Source organism: Balaenoptera musculus, chromosome 16 (assembly GCF_009873245.2).
Source record: "Balaenoptera musculus isolate JJ_BM4_2016_0621 chromosome 16, mBalMus1.pri.v3, whole genome shotgun sequence".
In the NCBI taxonomy this organism is placed as follows: Eukaryota; Metazoa; Chordata; class Mammalia; order Artiodactyla; family Balaenopteridae; genus Balaenoptera; species Balaenoptera musculus.
This window is the reverse complement of record NC_045800.1, coordinates 14,687,176-14,703,429: the sequence shown is the minus strand read 5'-3', so window position 1 is coordinate 14,703,429 and position 16,254 is coordinate 14,687,176. Positions and strand designations below refer to the sequence as shown.

The window sequence follows — 16,254 nt, the reverse complement described above, 5'->3', positions numbered from 1 at the left end:
CACAGCTGTCCTTCCCCAGGATTGACTCCCTCATCCCCATCCCTAGCACCTGCTCAATCCCATAATGCCACATCCCGCCACAATGAGCTATGATTGTGACAGAACCATCCACCCTCTCACTTGTAGATTGGGGAGTGTAATGTGGCCCGCCTTGGCTACTTCTGGGTTGCTGTGGAGGTCAAAGGACATCTGGTAAGGAGCAAGAGTTGTTATGTATCTTCTCTGTGCCAGATTTTTATGTGACTGTGACCAGAGATTATCATGGTACTGGGGCAATGGTATTTGTGCTGGTCCAGTTCTGAGATGAGGATCCTGGGGTCCACACTTGGTTCTCACTTTGGGCACTAGGATCTGAAGACTGCACCTGGCTCAAAGGGCAGAGGGACACTGAGGGTAACTTAGATTTTTTTCTGGACCTGAAACCTTGTTGTCTTTGAGCGCTTCACATCATTTCCTGTTCCAGGGTCCCAAAGGCTCTGTTCCTATAAATATAGGGAGACTCAGAAAGAAACAACTTACATCAGAAAGACAGAGGTGTGGACTGCCCGACATATTGGATTTCAGCTTCTGTGCCTGGAAAGAGACAAAAACGTACACACACAAAATCACTCATACATACTATGGAAGAGTAATTACTGATGATCAACTGTCTAGGGCTGTGCCATTTACAGAAATATGTGAGCCACAGCTGCGAGCCCATATACAATTTAAATTTTTCTCCTAACCACGTAAGAGATAACAGGTGAAGAAAATTTTAATAACATTTTCTTTAACTCAATATATTACCATTTCAACATGTAATCAATATAAAAGATGATTAATGAGATACTTTACATTCTTTTATTTTCATCCTAAGTCTTCCAGATTTGGTGTGTTTGACATAGTACATCTCAGTTTGTACCCACCTCATTTCAAAGTCACTGCACAGGTTACAAGAGAAAACATTTTGAAGTCATTTACATCTTGAACTCATTTATAGTTCTGAAAGTTAATGTTCAGGAACTGCCTTCTAGGTAAAAATGGTGCAATAAAAATCCACATTAGTAACATAAAGATAGGTCTTCCTGAAGCTTGTGTGTTTGTTCATTTGTTTATTACTTGTTTCAGTCCACAAACACTTAACCAAGCTATTTTCCAGTGCTGGGCGTACAGTGATATGACAAAAAAGGATGTGGTCCTGGGCTCATGTGGCTGCCCTCTAGTGGGAAAACCACTCAGTGCTCGGGGGCTAAGGCACAGGGCAAGGACTCTTTCAGACAGGTCCCCTTCAGGAATCGTGAAGGGCATTACGGACCCCAGATCCATCCATCTTAAAACTGCTTTAGGTGGTCACAAAGCACCGAGCTGATCTCCCTGTGCTATGGGGCTGCTTCCCACTAGCTATCTATTTTACGTTTGGTAGTGTATATATGTCCATGCCACTCTCTCACTTTGTTCCAGTTTACCCTTCCCCCTCCCCGTATCCTCAAGTCCATTCTCTAGTAGGTCTGTGCCTTTATTCCCGTCTTGCCCCTAGGTTCTTCATGACTTTTTTTTTTAGATTCCATATATATGCGTTAGCATACTGTATTTGTTTTTCTCTTTCTGACTTACTTCACTCTGTAGGACAGACTCTAGGTCCATCCACCTAACTACAAATAACTCAATTTTGTTTCTTTTTATGGCTGAGTAATACTCCACTGTATATATGTGCCATATCTTCTTTATCCATTCATCTGTTGAGGGACACTTAGGTTGCTTCCATGTCCTGGCTATTGTAAATAGAGCTGCAATGAACATTTTGGTGCATGACTCTTTTTGAATTATGGTTTTCTCAGGATATATGCCCAGTAGTGGGATTGCTGGGTCGTATGGTAGTTCTATTTTTAGTTTTTTAAGGAAACTCCATACTGTTCACCTAGAGGGGTGGGATAGGGAGGGTGGGAGGGAGGGAGACACAAGAGGGAAGAGATACGGGGACATATGTATATGTATAACTGATTCACTTTGTTATAAAGCAGAAACTAACACACCACTGTAAAGCAATTATACTCCAATAAAGATGTTTAAAAAAAAATACATGTACATTACCTATGCAATACAAATAAATACATATTTTATTGAAAACTGCTTTAGGGCAGTTACAAGTTCCTGAGCTGTGAGGGCTTTAAGCTCCCTATTTCCTCACAAATGAAGCAAGTTTCCACTGGGTTTCTACCTGAGAACTGAGGTGGAGGGAAGGTTCCACTGCTCAAACAATTACAATAAAAACTGCTAACCCAGTACAACTCTCTTGTTTTGTAAAGGAAAACAAATTAGAGTTCAGAGAAGTTAAGTGACTTATCCAAGGGCACACAGTGAACTACTTTAGAGTCGAGATTTAGATAAGTCTCTGAAACTCCTGAATGGAACTGTGCTCTTTCCTGCTTTACAGTGTTTCTCCCAGGCAACCTTGGCATGCTTGACTTTTCATGCTCCACCTGCCCCCAAAATCCACACAAAGAATCCCTCCCATAACCCCCTCCCCCTGAAACTAGGAGTCCTTTGGCATTGAAAGACCGAGAACTCATTTGTCGACAGGATGGCCCTGGATAAGCAAAACACCTGAATCTAGGAGTATCTGGGCAACCAGCTCTGTGGGCATGCCCTGGCAGGCTGCCTACTGCAGGACAACGTTTGCAACTTGTTGAAGACGTGCTAGCCTGAAATGATAGCATGTTCTCCCAAGAAGTAATTTATTGACCATAATGCTACGTGGCAGGTGTCATAACCTTTACCTCTATTTGCATATGCCAGCTGTGAATATGAAATAGAAACCTTTAAACAGGCGTCAAGAAAAAGACACTGTGAAGCATCCCTGGGCTGTTCAAAGGTCACTAAATGTTATGTATAAGAAGATCAGAGGGCAAATCAGAAGAGGAATTGAGCCTTACTCAAAAGCCTACTTTTAATCTATATTAATAGCAAATCTGGTCCATTGCATTGTAACCTGTAGAGAATAATATGTAGAGCTTTGCACATTTTATTTCTGTTCAAGGTTGGAATTGTGCCAGGCACCAAAATGGCCCTAAAACATCACATTCTGTCTTTTCTAGGTGGCAATCTACAAAAGACAACCCTCATTAAGGGTCTTTGCATAACTAAGAAGTTCACTAAAATGTGCAGAGAAGGCAGCCTGACTTCTAGTCTGGGACACATTATTTCTCCAAGTTGTTTCCGTGCTGTGGTCACAGCTAAGCTCCACCTCAGTGTCCTAGACTGCAGTGCCCTCTAAGAGATCCAAGGGCTGGTAGGCCTCCTCCTACTTTGTTCTATATGATTAGCACCAGCATGCAGTGTGTCACTCATCATCTATACCATCTGAGAGGCTCACTAGCTACACTTAGTCACTTCAGGAACCTGTTAACGTACTAGTAAAATGCCCATCTATTACATGATTGTAAAGGGGGCTTCCACCAACGGACCAGAAAAGGTCTCTATCTTAACCAATTTTCTTAAGTGGACTCTACATCAACATAGGTAGATTCTGGTCCTCAGTGGTCACTGAGAGTTCAACTTTGTACAGGATTTGAGTCATACCACCAGGTAGACATGCTCTTGCCTCCCATCTGAGAATGGCTGGGATGACTGTTCGAACGACACAAGAAAATACATTGAGACCAGCTCCAAGTCTGTGAAGGCTCTGGGCTCTTCTTCCCCCAAAGCAGGCATCTTGTTGGCCTCTATCTAAAGCAAATAATCAACCTCTGGCTTTGTCTCCCTGTGTCCCCACTGGCTTTACTTAAGGTGGAGGCAGCAGCTCCAAGCTCATCTGGCCTTGAGAACCAGTCTGGTGGGCAGAACTGGATGAACTGCTGAGTGAACGTAGTCATACACCACCAGGACTCTGCAAAGGCTCTGAGAAAATGTCTTCTCTCCTGTCAGACCTTTTCCTAACCCAGCAGAAGCACCTAGCACTCCAGAGGCTTAGCGGTCCACGCACACTGGCCTCAAAAGCCTCTGCTTGCATAGCGTATTAACACTGTTTCCCATTGAGAGGTCTGGGGGGCCGGGAAACCCCCCAGAACTGCAGAGGCAAAGAAGAGCAGCCCCCCAGTTCTGCCAGAACTTTGCATGAACCAAACTAACATCTGTGAGTGTGATTAGAAGGCAAAGAACAGATGTTATTGGTTGTTGGAAGGGCAGGCAGCACCTGGGTAAAAGAATCGAAGGGTTGCACACAGACATGAGATCTTTTAAAATCCCACACCAAACCTGGGGTATATATTACAAAATGAGGGCCAGTGGGTCTGCTGCTTGGACTGAGTGGCATCAACTGGGTGTCCAGTGACTCTAAGGGTTCGTAAGCTGCAGATGGAGGGGCAGAGCCTGGGGATTCAGACCTATGTATGTCTAGCTGGTGGCATGCTTATAAGTCCTGTACTCAGTCTGAACCCCTCGGGTGACCACCGAGGGTCAGAAATCTACCTATGCAGATCCAAAGTCCACTTAGGAAAATCTGGCTCTTAAAGCCCCTTGTAGAAGCCTGAGCAACCTGCTGTTTCCACATTTTAAAGGCTTTTATCCTGAACGTTTTTTTAAAACATCAAGCTATCGCTGTCTTGCTAGTCAGGTCTGATAAACTCAAGAAGATAAAATTATAGGGCATCCCTCACCTTCAACTATTGCAAAGAGTATTTATGTATTTTAAACATTGCCTCCGTTGATGAAAATTGGGACTGTCCCAGGAAAATTAAAAAAACAAAAAGAAAACAAAAACTTCTGAGACCTTGCAAGGTATAAGGCAAGTTAGAAACTGGAAGAGCACCATTGCCGAGCCCTAAACGGGTAAAACCAGGGATGTAATAATGGAACAAGTCCTGTCTGCAAGCTCTACAGCCCTGCTCATTAAGAGGATAGGCAGGGGCCCAACACAGAGCCTGGCCAGCCCAGACCTATCTAGGCACCAAACCTTACAGTTTGTGGCTTTAAAATATGGTATCTCTTTAAAAGGAGAGAGGAATAAAGAAGAAGAGAAGAGAATGGATTTCAATTTTTCTAAAAGTAAATTCTAACCGTTGTTACAGCATGTTGAAAAACGAATTATTTAATCCCTTTTATGAAAGCGGGTTTCATAACAGCTAACCCATAGTTATGCGGTTATGGGAGAAGCTGCCTGACTCCGAGCTGGGGAAAACAACACCACCAAAACACAGTACCACAAGGTTTTCATCTTGAGAAGGTGAAGATACTGGAGAAACCATCCACAAACCAGTAGCTTTGCTGTCATTCTGGAAAACTAGGGAACTTGTTCTTTAGGCTCTTCATAAGCCTTGTCCCTGCAGCAGTCTTATAAAACTGTCACTGGCAGTAATCCCCAAGTCCAGGCATGTCGCATAATAGAATTTCCATGGCACTGTAATTGTGGCCAGACCTCCCCAGTCCCTGGCACTAAAGGGTTAATAAATGCATTAGATGCCGTTAACCTCTGTTACTCCCTTGCTTTTTACCCCTGTGATTAGCATTTGGAAAGCCTGCCTGGTGCCGACTGCTCTCCGGTACAGAATGCCCAGGCACATGTACAGTTCATAGCTCTCAGTCAAGCCAACTCATCGGGCACCGTGTACACAACACGTTCTGCCCGCGGTGGGTTCTCCCCGAGCCTCGGGTCAGATCAGGCTTTGGAGCTGCACACTTGCTCTGTTTATGGAATTGGAGACTTAATAGCATACCCACTTGCAGTCTGGCCTTTGCTGCCCTGGGACTCCATTTCTGTAGAGAAGCCAGTGTTTAATCTTGGGTTTTTAGGCAGCTGTCAGCCAGCAGGGCATGGAACATTTCTCTACTCTCCTCCATGTATAAGAAAAGCCAGTTTCTGCTCTACCTCCAGAAAATAAAACCAGAGGAAGTTGCTCAATCCAACAGCAACAGATTGTCCAGGCCGCAGCCAAATGGTCATAATTAACGATGCTTCTGCTTCTCTTCTCCCTTGCTTTACTGATTAGAGAGATTTGCTATATTAAGAACCTGTTTGCTTAATGACAGAATACAAGCAATAAACAGAAATACACAGACTGTAAAACGCAATCAACTTTGCTCTCCAGTACTAAGAGTACCGAGCTGCATCTATCACGCTTGTCAATATCAGTTTATCAGCATACGAGCCTCTTCTGCAGCATAAATTGGACCTTTGCTAGGGAAAACCATTGCATGAGTTCTTTCCAAAACAGTTCAGAACTCAAAGCCATTTCTCAATTTAAATCTATGCATCTTACATTTTCTCGTAAGGCAAAACATAAGAAGGCTGTGTACCTAATTTGAAGGATAACTGAGCAGAGTAATCCGTTATTACTTTCTCATTTTTCACTTTGCATTTTAATAAAATGGATTCACCAGATTATAGACTCTTACGGGTAGAACTTACTATATAACAATTCTATTGTGCACTAGACACATATTTGCCCAAATTAATTTCTACGCACACAAAAAAGACAGAAAAAAGAAGTTGCCTGCTTAGTGAATCCTAGCTAAGGAATGGTCGTGTGCTCAGTGCACTGTAGTCTTATACTCTTTTCAGCTTTTTGGATTTTGCCTGTTGGATTTGGGAGAGCCAGGGGAGGTTTTATTTCCGGTCTGGTCACAAGCAATTGGCCAGTCTTTCTAAAATCCTTGCCACTGTCTATTTTGAAACTCACCTTCCCGGTGAGTTTTGCTTTTCCTATGAACTTGGTAACAACTACTGGTCTGAATAATGTGTAGTCAAGTCAGTGCTTAAAACAAGTGGACACATAAATAAGGTCTACTCTGAGCCCCTGGGCGTGGGTGTTTGTCTCTCAGAGCCTGGGTTCGGCTCTGTTTCCTCAAAGCCGATTTCTGCCAGCCCCACGGGCTCTGGCACAGGCTGGGGAGGGGCTGAGGGGCCATGAGGAGGGACAGAGTGAGATGTGGGTGGTGATCATTCTTGGGCAGCTTTCCTACCATGTCTCATCTACCTTCTCCCTCCAAGACACTGTGTCTACATATTACCTGAACCTCAGCCAAAAGGCTTTCATTACATTAAGCTCTAAGAAGACCTTGTAAAGATGTTTCACCCTGCACAGGTTTAGGAAGGCCCACTGGGTACCAAGTTTAGTTAGTCTGGCAGGCTCTGGGCAGGTCGAGCCTGGTCATAAAAAGGGGTGGGGAGAGGACTGGAGGCCTGAAGTCATGCTTCCTTAGCCCAAGGAAGCACAGGCTCAGATCCCAGATGGGTTGTTTAGACAAGGCCTCCATGAAGTGAGGCCAGATTGTGTGTGTGTGTGTGTGTGTGTGTGGTGGTCGTAGCCTTAAAGGTGATATGGATTGCTGTTCTAGAGTCTAGAAGGTCTTGGATTCCTGGCACCTGTGAGTTGTTCCAAGTTTAACAGTGTAATTTAGGTTGAGCTTAGGGCCAAGCCTAGAGTAGAAACTTTTTTACCTGACAGCACTGGGGGCTGGGCCCTTAGGTCACTGGTCAATTGAGAAATGACGTTAAAGAGCAAAATCATTAAATCACTTAAAAATTACACATTTGTATCCCATTTTTTAATTTAGAAGCTTTTTTTCTAATTATTGTGGTAAGAACACTTAACATGAGGCCTACCCACTTAAATTTTTAAGTGTACAACACAGCACTATTATCTACAAGCACAATGTTGTACAGCAGATCTAGAACTTACTCACCTTGCATAACTGAACCTACATACCTGTTGAACAGCAACTCCTCGTGTCCCCCTCCCCCAGCCCCTGGAAACCAAAATTCTATTCTTTGCTTCCATGAGTTTGACTGTTTTAAACACCTCATATGAATGGAATCATGCAGTGTTTGTCCTTGTGACTGGATTATTTCACTAAACATAATGTCCTCCAGATTCATTCATGTTGTTGCATATTACAGGATTTTCTCCTTTTCAAGGTGAATAATATTCCACTGTATGTATTGCATCAAACATTTTAATTTATAATTTGAATGTCATTCACTGACTGATTTTTGGATACATGATCAAGGCCACTTTCTTAAAAAGGTTTTTTAAAGAAAGAGTTTGCCGATTGGAATTCCCTGGCTTATGTTCTGCGCAAGCTACACCTATCATTTACAATCTACAATTTCCAGTTTTTGTTTCATTAAAACAGGAATAGCATTTGTCTGACACCCACTGAGGAATCTCAGTGCAGAATCTTTCTACATTTTTACAATTTTTCTCAGTCTTTTAGAGTTGTCTGGGCCACACCTAATCAAAGGTATTTTTTTAAAGGAATTTGAACTTTTCTAATGTATTCAACCTAGTTTTCATTGAAACAACTTTCTTTCTTTTGTGCTCCTATTTCAATCATTCATGTAATATTTAATTAAATTATGTAAGCAAAATACCAAACACAACAGCACCCAAAGGTTTGAGAACAAATGCTCCTGAATCTTTTAAACCTGCGCCTCCACTGGAGAGAGCAAGGGGCCCAGGTGAGCAGAGGGAGAGAGCCCACTAGCTTGGGGCATTCAGCCTGCCTTGGGCATTGGACGTTTACATGGGAATGGCAGAGAGGCTGGCTTCTGTGGTGAGCTGGTGAAATGAGGGTCCGTTAAGAGAGCTTCTACTATGATTTAGAACTTGCTCTTGGAACCAGACTGACTGATAAGGTATGCTAAAAAGACCACAGGTTAGGAAGGTCCTGGTCCTAGCTTTTCAACTATCACCTATAATTATAATAACCCCCGCCCTACTACTGCCTACCTCACAGAGTTGTGCGAATCAAACGTGATACTCGGGCTTCCCTGGTGGCGCAGTGGTTGAGAATCCGCCTGCCAATGCAGGGGACACGGGTTTGAGCCCTGGTCTTGGAAGATCCCACATGCCGCGGAGCAATTAGGCCCGTGAGCCACAATTACTGAGCCTGCGCGTCTGGAGCCTGTGCTCCGCAACAAGAGAGGCCGCGATAATGAGAGGCCCGCACATCGCGATGAAGAGTGGCCCCCACTTGCCGCAACTAGAGAAAGCCCTCGCACAGAAACGAAGACCCAACACAGCCATAAATAAATAAATAAAAAATAAATAACCCAAAAAGTTAAAAAAAAAAGAAGTTCCCCAAAGAAAGGCTTCTGATTAAAAACAAAAAAAACAAAAACAAAAAAACCCCCGTGATACTCGGGGTGGAAGTCCTTTTAAAATCCAAGTTGCTGTTGATGATCTCTTAGCCTCTCTGTGCTCCCTATACTGGATGTTCTTGGATTCAGGCAGGGGTGTGAAAAATACAAAAGATTAAGCTAATTTGGCTTGTGAATGTGATACTGAATAGAACTGGCTCATGATCTTCTCTCCTCGGATTTAAAAATGAATGCAATGAAAGAGATACAGTCCTGTAAGATATATCAACAGTCCTCCATTAGCTAAGCAGTCCCTCGGGCTTGCCTGTCAGTCTCCCGCACACCATAAAAGGATGTCTGCAGCCCTGCGTTTGTAATTTAACACTAATGGCAGGATGGCAAGTAGCGCTGTGTGCAGACACTGTCTACGCAGGGAGCTTAACACGGCGCTTGGGCTGGCCTTTCTTCTTTCCCTAACTCCACAGGGTCATCTGACATCTATTTTGCTTTTCCCCAAGTTGGGGCGAACACAGGTTGCCAACTACATTAGGGAGCTGTGTGTTTTCGTTCATGGTTAACTTGCTTGATTAGTAAACTATTCAGACAAGAAGCAATTATGAGCTGCATTTTAGAAAATTATGCCCAATTAACAATAAGATTATGCCAAACACTATGTGAAAGATGTTTTAGTTTGGGGTGGGGGAGGGGTTTTGTAGAGCAAACATTCAGTGATCATGGTGTAATGGTAACTAGGGGTATGGCCCTAAAAGGAAACATTTGTTTTCTCAAAATGTGCATTTTGGAAACGCAAGTGTGCAGAGAGCAGCAGCAAAGATTCATCGTGGTCCCTGACGAGAAGTGCACGAAGCCGATCTCATCAGACACGCGCCCTCATCACCATCAGATAATATTTATTAAGCCTCTCATTCTCTTGTGCATTTATGTGCAGCTGAGAGCAGCCCTGTAATGGCTCTGTGACTTATGGTGGTAACTAAGGTTTGATATAAAACGCCAGGTCTGGAGACAGCACAGACCCAGGGCTTTTGTTCACTCTCTGTGTGGGAAGATGGAGCACTTGTGGTGCTGCAAGAAACAAGGTGAAAGCAAAAAATTTAAAAACTTTTAAAAAAATGTACTTTTAGTAGACAGAGGAAAATATTCAAGAAAATAGAGGAGGGGCTTCCTTGGTGGCGCAGTGGTTGAGAGTCTGCCTGCCAATGCAGGGGACACGGGTTCGAGCCCTGGTCTGGGAAGATCCCACATGCCACGGAGCAACTGGGCCCGTGAGCCACAACTACTGAGCCTGCGCGTCTGGAGCCTGTGCTCCGCAACAAGAGAGGCCACGATAGTGAGAGGCCCGCGCACCGTGATGAAGAGTGGCCCCCACTTGCCGCAACTGGAGAAAGTCCTCGCACAGAAACGAAGACCCAACACAGCCAAAAATAAATAAATAATTAATTAATTAAAGAAAAAGAAAATAGAGGAAGACCAAATAGACTAATAGTGATAATGACTGTGTTGATTACTCTTAAGAATAGCCTCCACTGGTAATGATCCCATCCACATTTTACTGAATACTCCCCAAGGACTCATATGACTTTCTGAGGGGGGTACTCCCCTTTTGTACAGATCAGGAAGCAGGGGTTTCAGGGAGGTCGGGACCTGCCCAAGTTTCCACAGCCCAGAGTGGCTGCGCTGAGATTTGAATCTCTTTGACTTCAGTCTCTTCGACTCTAAAGCCCACGCATACTGACTCTGCCAGATACGGTACCATTATCTCTCATAATCCTTAGATCAACCCTTAGAATAATAAGGGTAATAAGTCCGGGGTCACACAGCCAGCATGGACAGAGCCAGCCGAGGCAACCTAGAATCAACCCAAGGAGTCAGAGGTCAAGCCAGGGCTGGTGATTTTCACTCCCCCGAGAGCCTCCACAGATGAGCACCCCGCATGTCATATCTGAGGTCCCTGCAGCCCTCAGGGTGGCAGGGGACAGCCACCCTGGGGAAAACTCCCGCAATGTCTTCTCAGTGCCCATCATCCTACGCTTCCTCTCTAGCCTTGTCCATGATGTGACTCCTCTTGGGCCTCAAATCTGAGGAGCACAGGGGAGGGGAGCCCTGCATTGAACCTCACCCCCAAGAGAACCAGAGCCATTTTCCTCCCACAAGTGTGCTGCATGGCTCAAGTGCATGGCAGAGTCTATTATTCAGGGAAGCACAGTTGGTTAGAAGTCCTAAGGATAAAAGGTCAGTAGGGGATACAAGAAATTGGATTTATTTATAGTATGTGATCTAAGTGCGCTCAGAGGTATTCTCGTAGGTTGCCCAGAACAAGAGAGCATATTTATAGCCAAGATGGTACAGATGTCCTATTCCTTTTTATTAAGCATGTTTATTATGCACCAATTGGGTTAAGCAATTGTCCAACTGCTGAATTACTATCCCTCTGATGGGCCAGCCTCACTACCCTCTGGACCACAGGGGCGGGTGGCCTAATGGCTTTTCCTGAAATGCACTGAGGGGGCCTAGTCTTCCCGTCCCCATCCTTAAGTGGTTATTCTCACTTTTTGAGAAAAGTAGCAGAAAAAAAAAAAAAAGTTTAGGAGAAGACATCATAAAAGGGTGATCATAAAAATTGTTTCAACCACAGGGTCCACACCCTATACAACGCCCAAGTTCATTTTCCAGATGAATTTTGGGATAAAAGTCACCAAATTGTCCCTCAGTACTCAGGCTCCTTCTGTCTCATGGTCAGCAGAGACGAACCAGGAGGATAAAATAATGATAAAAAGTTACTGTGCTGGAGGCTCAGTTCCTATGGTGAAGAATTTTAATTTGTTTAATTATCACAACCCTCCCAGGTGGTTGTGCCCATTAGTCCCACATTACACACAACAAACCCAAGGATTAAGGAGATGAAACTACTCTCCACTGTAGTCCACAGGAAGGCTTGATTTTATTGTAGCGAGAAGTCTGGTCCTTCAGTATTTTCTACTCTTAAGCACAACAGCCTTTTCTTAAAAAAGCAACTTTGAGAAACAACCATGCCACTGTTTGCCTACTGTCTGCATGATCCCTGGTCAAGCAGCGGAACAGCAAGGCTTGAGTTATATTACCTGAAAGTGAGCTTGGTTTTGGAATAAAACAAATGATGGCACTGCCTTGACTCTCCAAAGGAACTCGGAATCACTAAGTGCTACCCTCACCCTGATATAACGTAGCGGGTGCCATGTGCTGGGGCCGGGAATAGGTGCAGACAACAGCTGACGCCTGGAGCAAATGCCTGTCCCTGGGCAGCAAGAATACCCTCCAGCTGTGGCCTCACTGCTGAGACGACCGTGACCTGGCAAAAGCTACCCAAATGCTGTTGGGATGGACAGCCTTATGTTGTTCTCAAGCAACACCAAACTTCAACTAGAAATTCTCTGGAGCTGACTAAGAAGGGTGAGGCAACTAGAACACTGAGTGGGAGACAGAAAAGGAGGGAAGCTCGTGTCATTTCGGGGTGATGCAGGAGAGGGGTTGCAGCCACTGCCGGTGACCTCTCCCGTGCTTTCTTCTCAGGTGGGCAGCTCAGAGCCAGCCTCCCCGCCATCCACATCACAGACACAGCTGCATAGAACACAAAGTAGAAACGGACTGTGGGCCCCAAGTCCCTGGACTGCACCTTAAAGAGGAAGGAGCCCAGCCACGTGGGACTTCCTCTGACTGTTGCCATTTCTCTGTAACAGAAACAGGGCTCTGAGCCAGAGTTGGTCGGCTCAAGAATCTCACTGCACCCAAGGATCCTGGGACCGCATCCCCTAGGTATGCCCCATATGTTCCATGGTTACCGTGTTTGTGTACCTGGCTCAGGGCCTCCTATTTATTGACTTTAGTGGTCTGAAAATACACCCCGGAAAATCCCAGAAATATAATAACGTGAATTACAATTCCAGTGACAATATGACACAGTGCCTTCTCCCTGATGCTATATGCCAACACTTTTATTAAGCGTAATGATAGTGTACAATTATATGATAATGTAGGCCTCCCCATTTTGCCACTTACTTCACAGAATGGTGAAGTAGGGGTTATTTGGAGGCATAGATAAGAGACTTGATTAGAGTTAAGAGTCGGGGTTGAAGTGGTGAGATCAAGGGGCCATTTGTAAAATAAAGAACCTTCTTAAGAGAAAACCAATTCACTCCCTGTTCCTACTGAAGCTCTTCTGGTCTGGCTGCAGTTTGCCCGGTGGGGGCAATAGGCTTATTCCAGCTCTAGGAGATGAGGGATAAAAGAGGGAAAAAGAAAAGTTATAACTCAGAGATACTGCACTCTACGTGCTTAATTTGCAGGGCTTTGTGGTTGAGAAAAATAGATGCCGCGATCTGCCTTTGTTGAAAAGGTGACATTTGGGTTCATTAAAGGTATACAATAGATTTTCATAAAGGCTATTTTTCTAAGTCATTAAATTGGTTTTTAGGAACCTTACACTCTCCTTCATTTGAACAATTATTAAACTATAAAATAGAATTGTACAATTGATAAAACCGTAATCTGAAATTTTACAGCCAGGTATAAAATGCTATATTATTAAACTATAATGAAGATGCTCAAACCCATTACAACTTTTTAAATGAATTATAAAATCCTTTGCTGCTGATAAAATATCTTAAATTACAGTATTGTGTATTCTAACAATATGTTGAACCAAAGTTTGCTACAATGCAAATATGTCACTCACAAAGAAACCGTTACTTGAATTAAGTTTGCAGAAGCCCGAAATCTGATAGCATCTGATTCAGCAAGGCAGACGACACCTGATATTTGCAGGCTTGGTGAGATAGCTGGTCCCCTGAGGGAGGTGCCTTTCCCCACATTCCTTCGACCACAGAACCAGCCAATAGTCAGAGCCTCTCATAATCAAAGGCTGTACAGGTGACACTTAGCAGGGCCGTGGGGATTGAGGAAATGCTTGTGGTAATAGCAATCTTCTCCCCTTAAAGTCACCCCATAGGTGAGATTTTTTAAATGTCAGATGTTTAGTTGCTGAGTACCTGCCACTTACATGTATGTTACGGGCTGTATGGTGTCCCTCAAAAATTCATATGTTGAAGTCCTAACCTGTAGTACCTCAGGATGTGACTGACTATGGATGGAGACAGGGTCTTTAAAGAGGTGATTAAGTTATAATGAGGTCATTAGGGCGGGCCCTCAGCCAATCTGACTGGTATCCTTATACAGAGAGGAAATTTGGACACACAGACACCAGGGTGCAGACACACAGAAGAAAGGCCATGTGAGGACACAGCAAGAAGGCAGCCGTCTGCAAGCCAAGGAGAGAGGCCTCAGGAGAAACCAAACCTGTTGACACCTTGACCTTGGACTTCCAGCCTCCAAAACTGTGAGAAATACATTTCTGTTGTTTTAGCCACCCAGTCTATGGTACTTTGTTATGGCAGCCCCAGCAAACGAATACAATGTATGACACTACACTCTGTGATATAGGGTGATACGTATATGTACCTACTAGGAAGCCTGGCCTCCGAGATGAAATTCCTGTTTTTTGGTACCAGTTATACCCTGCAAGTTTCCGTTTCCAATAGGGTTTGAATACACAGCTGAAAATGCCTTTTGGCATCCTGGATTGCACGGCAGCCTTAACAGAGTAATACGCAATTCTGAGCTCTGAATTCAAGCGCTCTCCTGGATGAAGGGCTTTGAAAACGCTCTGTAAGCAGTTATTTCAAAAAGTGTTTTTACAACAGCCTATTTCCTCCCAGTGCTAACATGGGTGGATTCTGGGATGTAGCTTCCCTCTGAGCTCATCTGCTGGCACCTAAAGCCAGGAAGATTAAATCCCAGGAGGCCACTGTCAGTCTCTCCATGCTGCGAGTAGCCGGGCCCATCACACAGGGCCCCAGGGCCACTTGGCAGTCTGGTCCTGAGCTCCGTCAGGAGGCTGCCAGGGGAGCCCAGAAGCAGCCTGGGTGGTGTGCCCTGTGGCTTCGCACTTCTGTTAAGGTAAGACCCTCCCACAGCTCATTTCTCCTAGGACTTAAACTCGCTCTAAGCAGGAGAGCATTATGTGAAGGAAATGCTAGGTATAGCCAAGATTTGGAATTATTTTTATGAAACGAAAACAACAGTGGGTGCTAGAAAACACTGTGTATTACACAGAAATGATGGCAACCTCACAAAAACCATAAACCAAATGCCATAAAAAACATGCTGCACCAAGACCGTTTTCTTAAACAAAAGGCCCAGGAAATGGCATCTAGAAGCCACAATCATTTAGATCCAGACAGTGACCTGTCTGGTCAGCAGTCAATCTCAGCCCCTCCTAAAACTCCCCCATCCTCAAAGTCCATGCATGAGAAACCCAGCTGTGGTTTGGTATAAGCACTTCCATCTACTGTGGTCGTCCAACAAAAGTCTCCTTTGACATGTCACCTGCAGGGTACTCATCTGGGATGCTGGATGGGGGAAAACATCACTCAGATAGGGTGAGGGTGGGAGGCCCTGAAGGCCGTGGACTCCTGCGGGCCCCTGGATGATGAGAACCAGGTCAAGAGTCTCGGTTAACACCACGTATGAGTCTACCCCGGGTGTCACTCTGAGGGGAGTGTTGCCTCAGGGACATTAATTTAAGTGTCCCAAATTGGGCATCTCGTGGTCACCAGAGCCCCGCTTCATTGTTCTTGCCGGCACGAATTAGGAAAGATCTGGTCCAATGCACCCGTCTGCTCTTCAATATCCTGAAGCTCCTCACCACACAAGGAGAAGGAAACCTGAAAAGACTCTTGCATGCCTCCATTTTCCATGTTAGCAGAAAGAAAAGGGGGTTTTTGAGGCAGCCCTCGTTTCCCAGGCAGTGGTCCTCAACCAGGGGCGATTTTGTCCTGCAGGGGACGTGTGCCGTGTGGCGGGACATTTTTGGTTATCACAATCGGGGAAGGGGGCTCCTGGGATCTAGAGGGCAGAGGCCGGGGTGCTGCTCAACATCCTAAAAGGCACAGGGCAGCCCCACAACAAAGAATTACCAGGCCAAAGGTCAATGGGGCTGAGATTGAGTAAGCCTGACCTGGAGAACCATTCAGTTCATAGCCAAGAAGTCACTAAACAACCTTTATTGAAGTTTCTACGATTGGTAGTGAGGTATGTAGCCCATCTTCAGCAAAGATGTCAGGGAAGCAGGTGACTTCCCCTGGAGA

General features: G+C 44.8%; 1 protein-coding gene across 2 annotated transcripts in view; it reads right to left on the bottom strand.

Annotated features, from left to right (window-relative positions):
- Positions 1 to 16,254, bottom strand: part of GFRA1 (GDNF family receptor alpha 1) — a 227,726-nt gene that overhangs the window by 7,943 nt on the left and 203,529 nt on the right. For both annotated transcript variants that reach the window (XM_036829574.1, XM_036829576.1), the window contains one exon: positions 520 to 573. In XM_036829574.1, the coding sequence (XP_036685469.1) occupies positions 520 to 573 (54 nt within the window). The remainder of the gene's footprint in view (positions 1 to 519; positions 574 to 16,254) is intronic.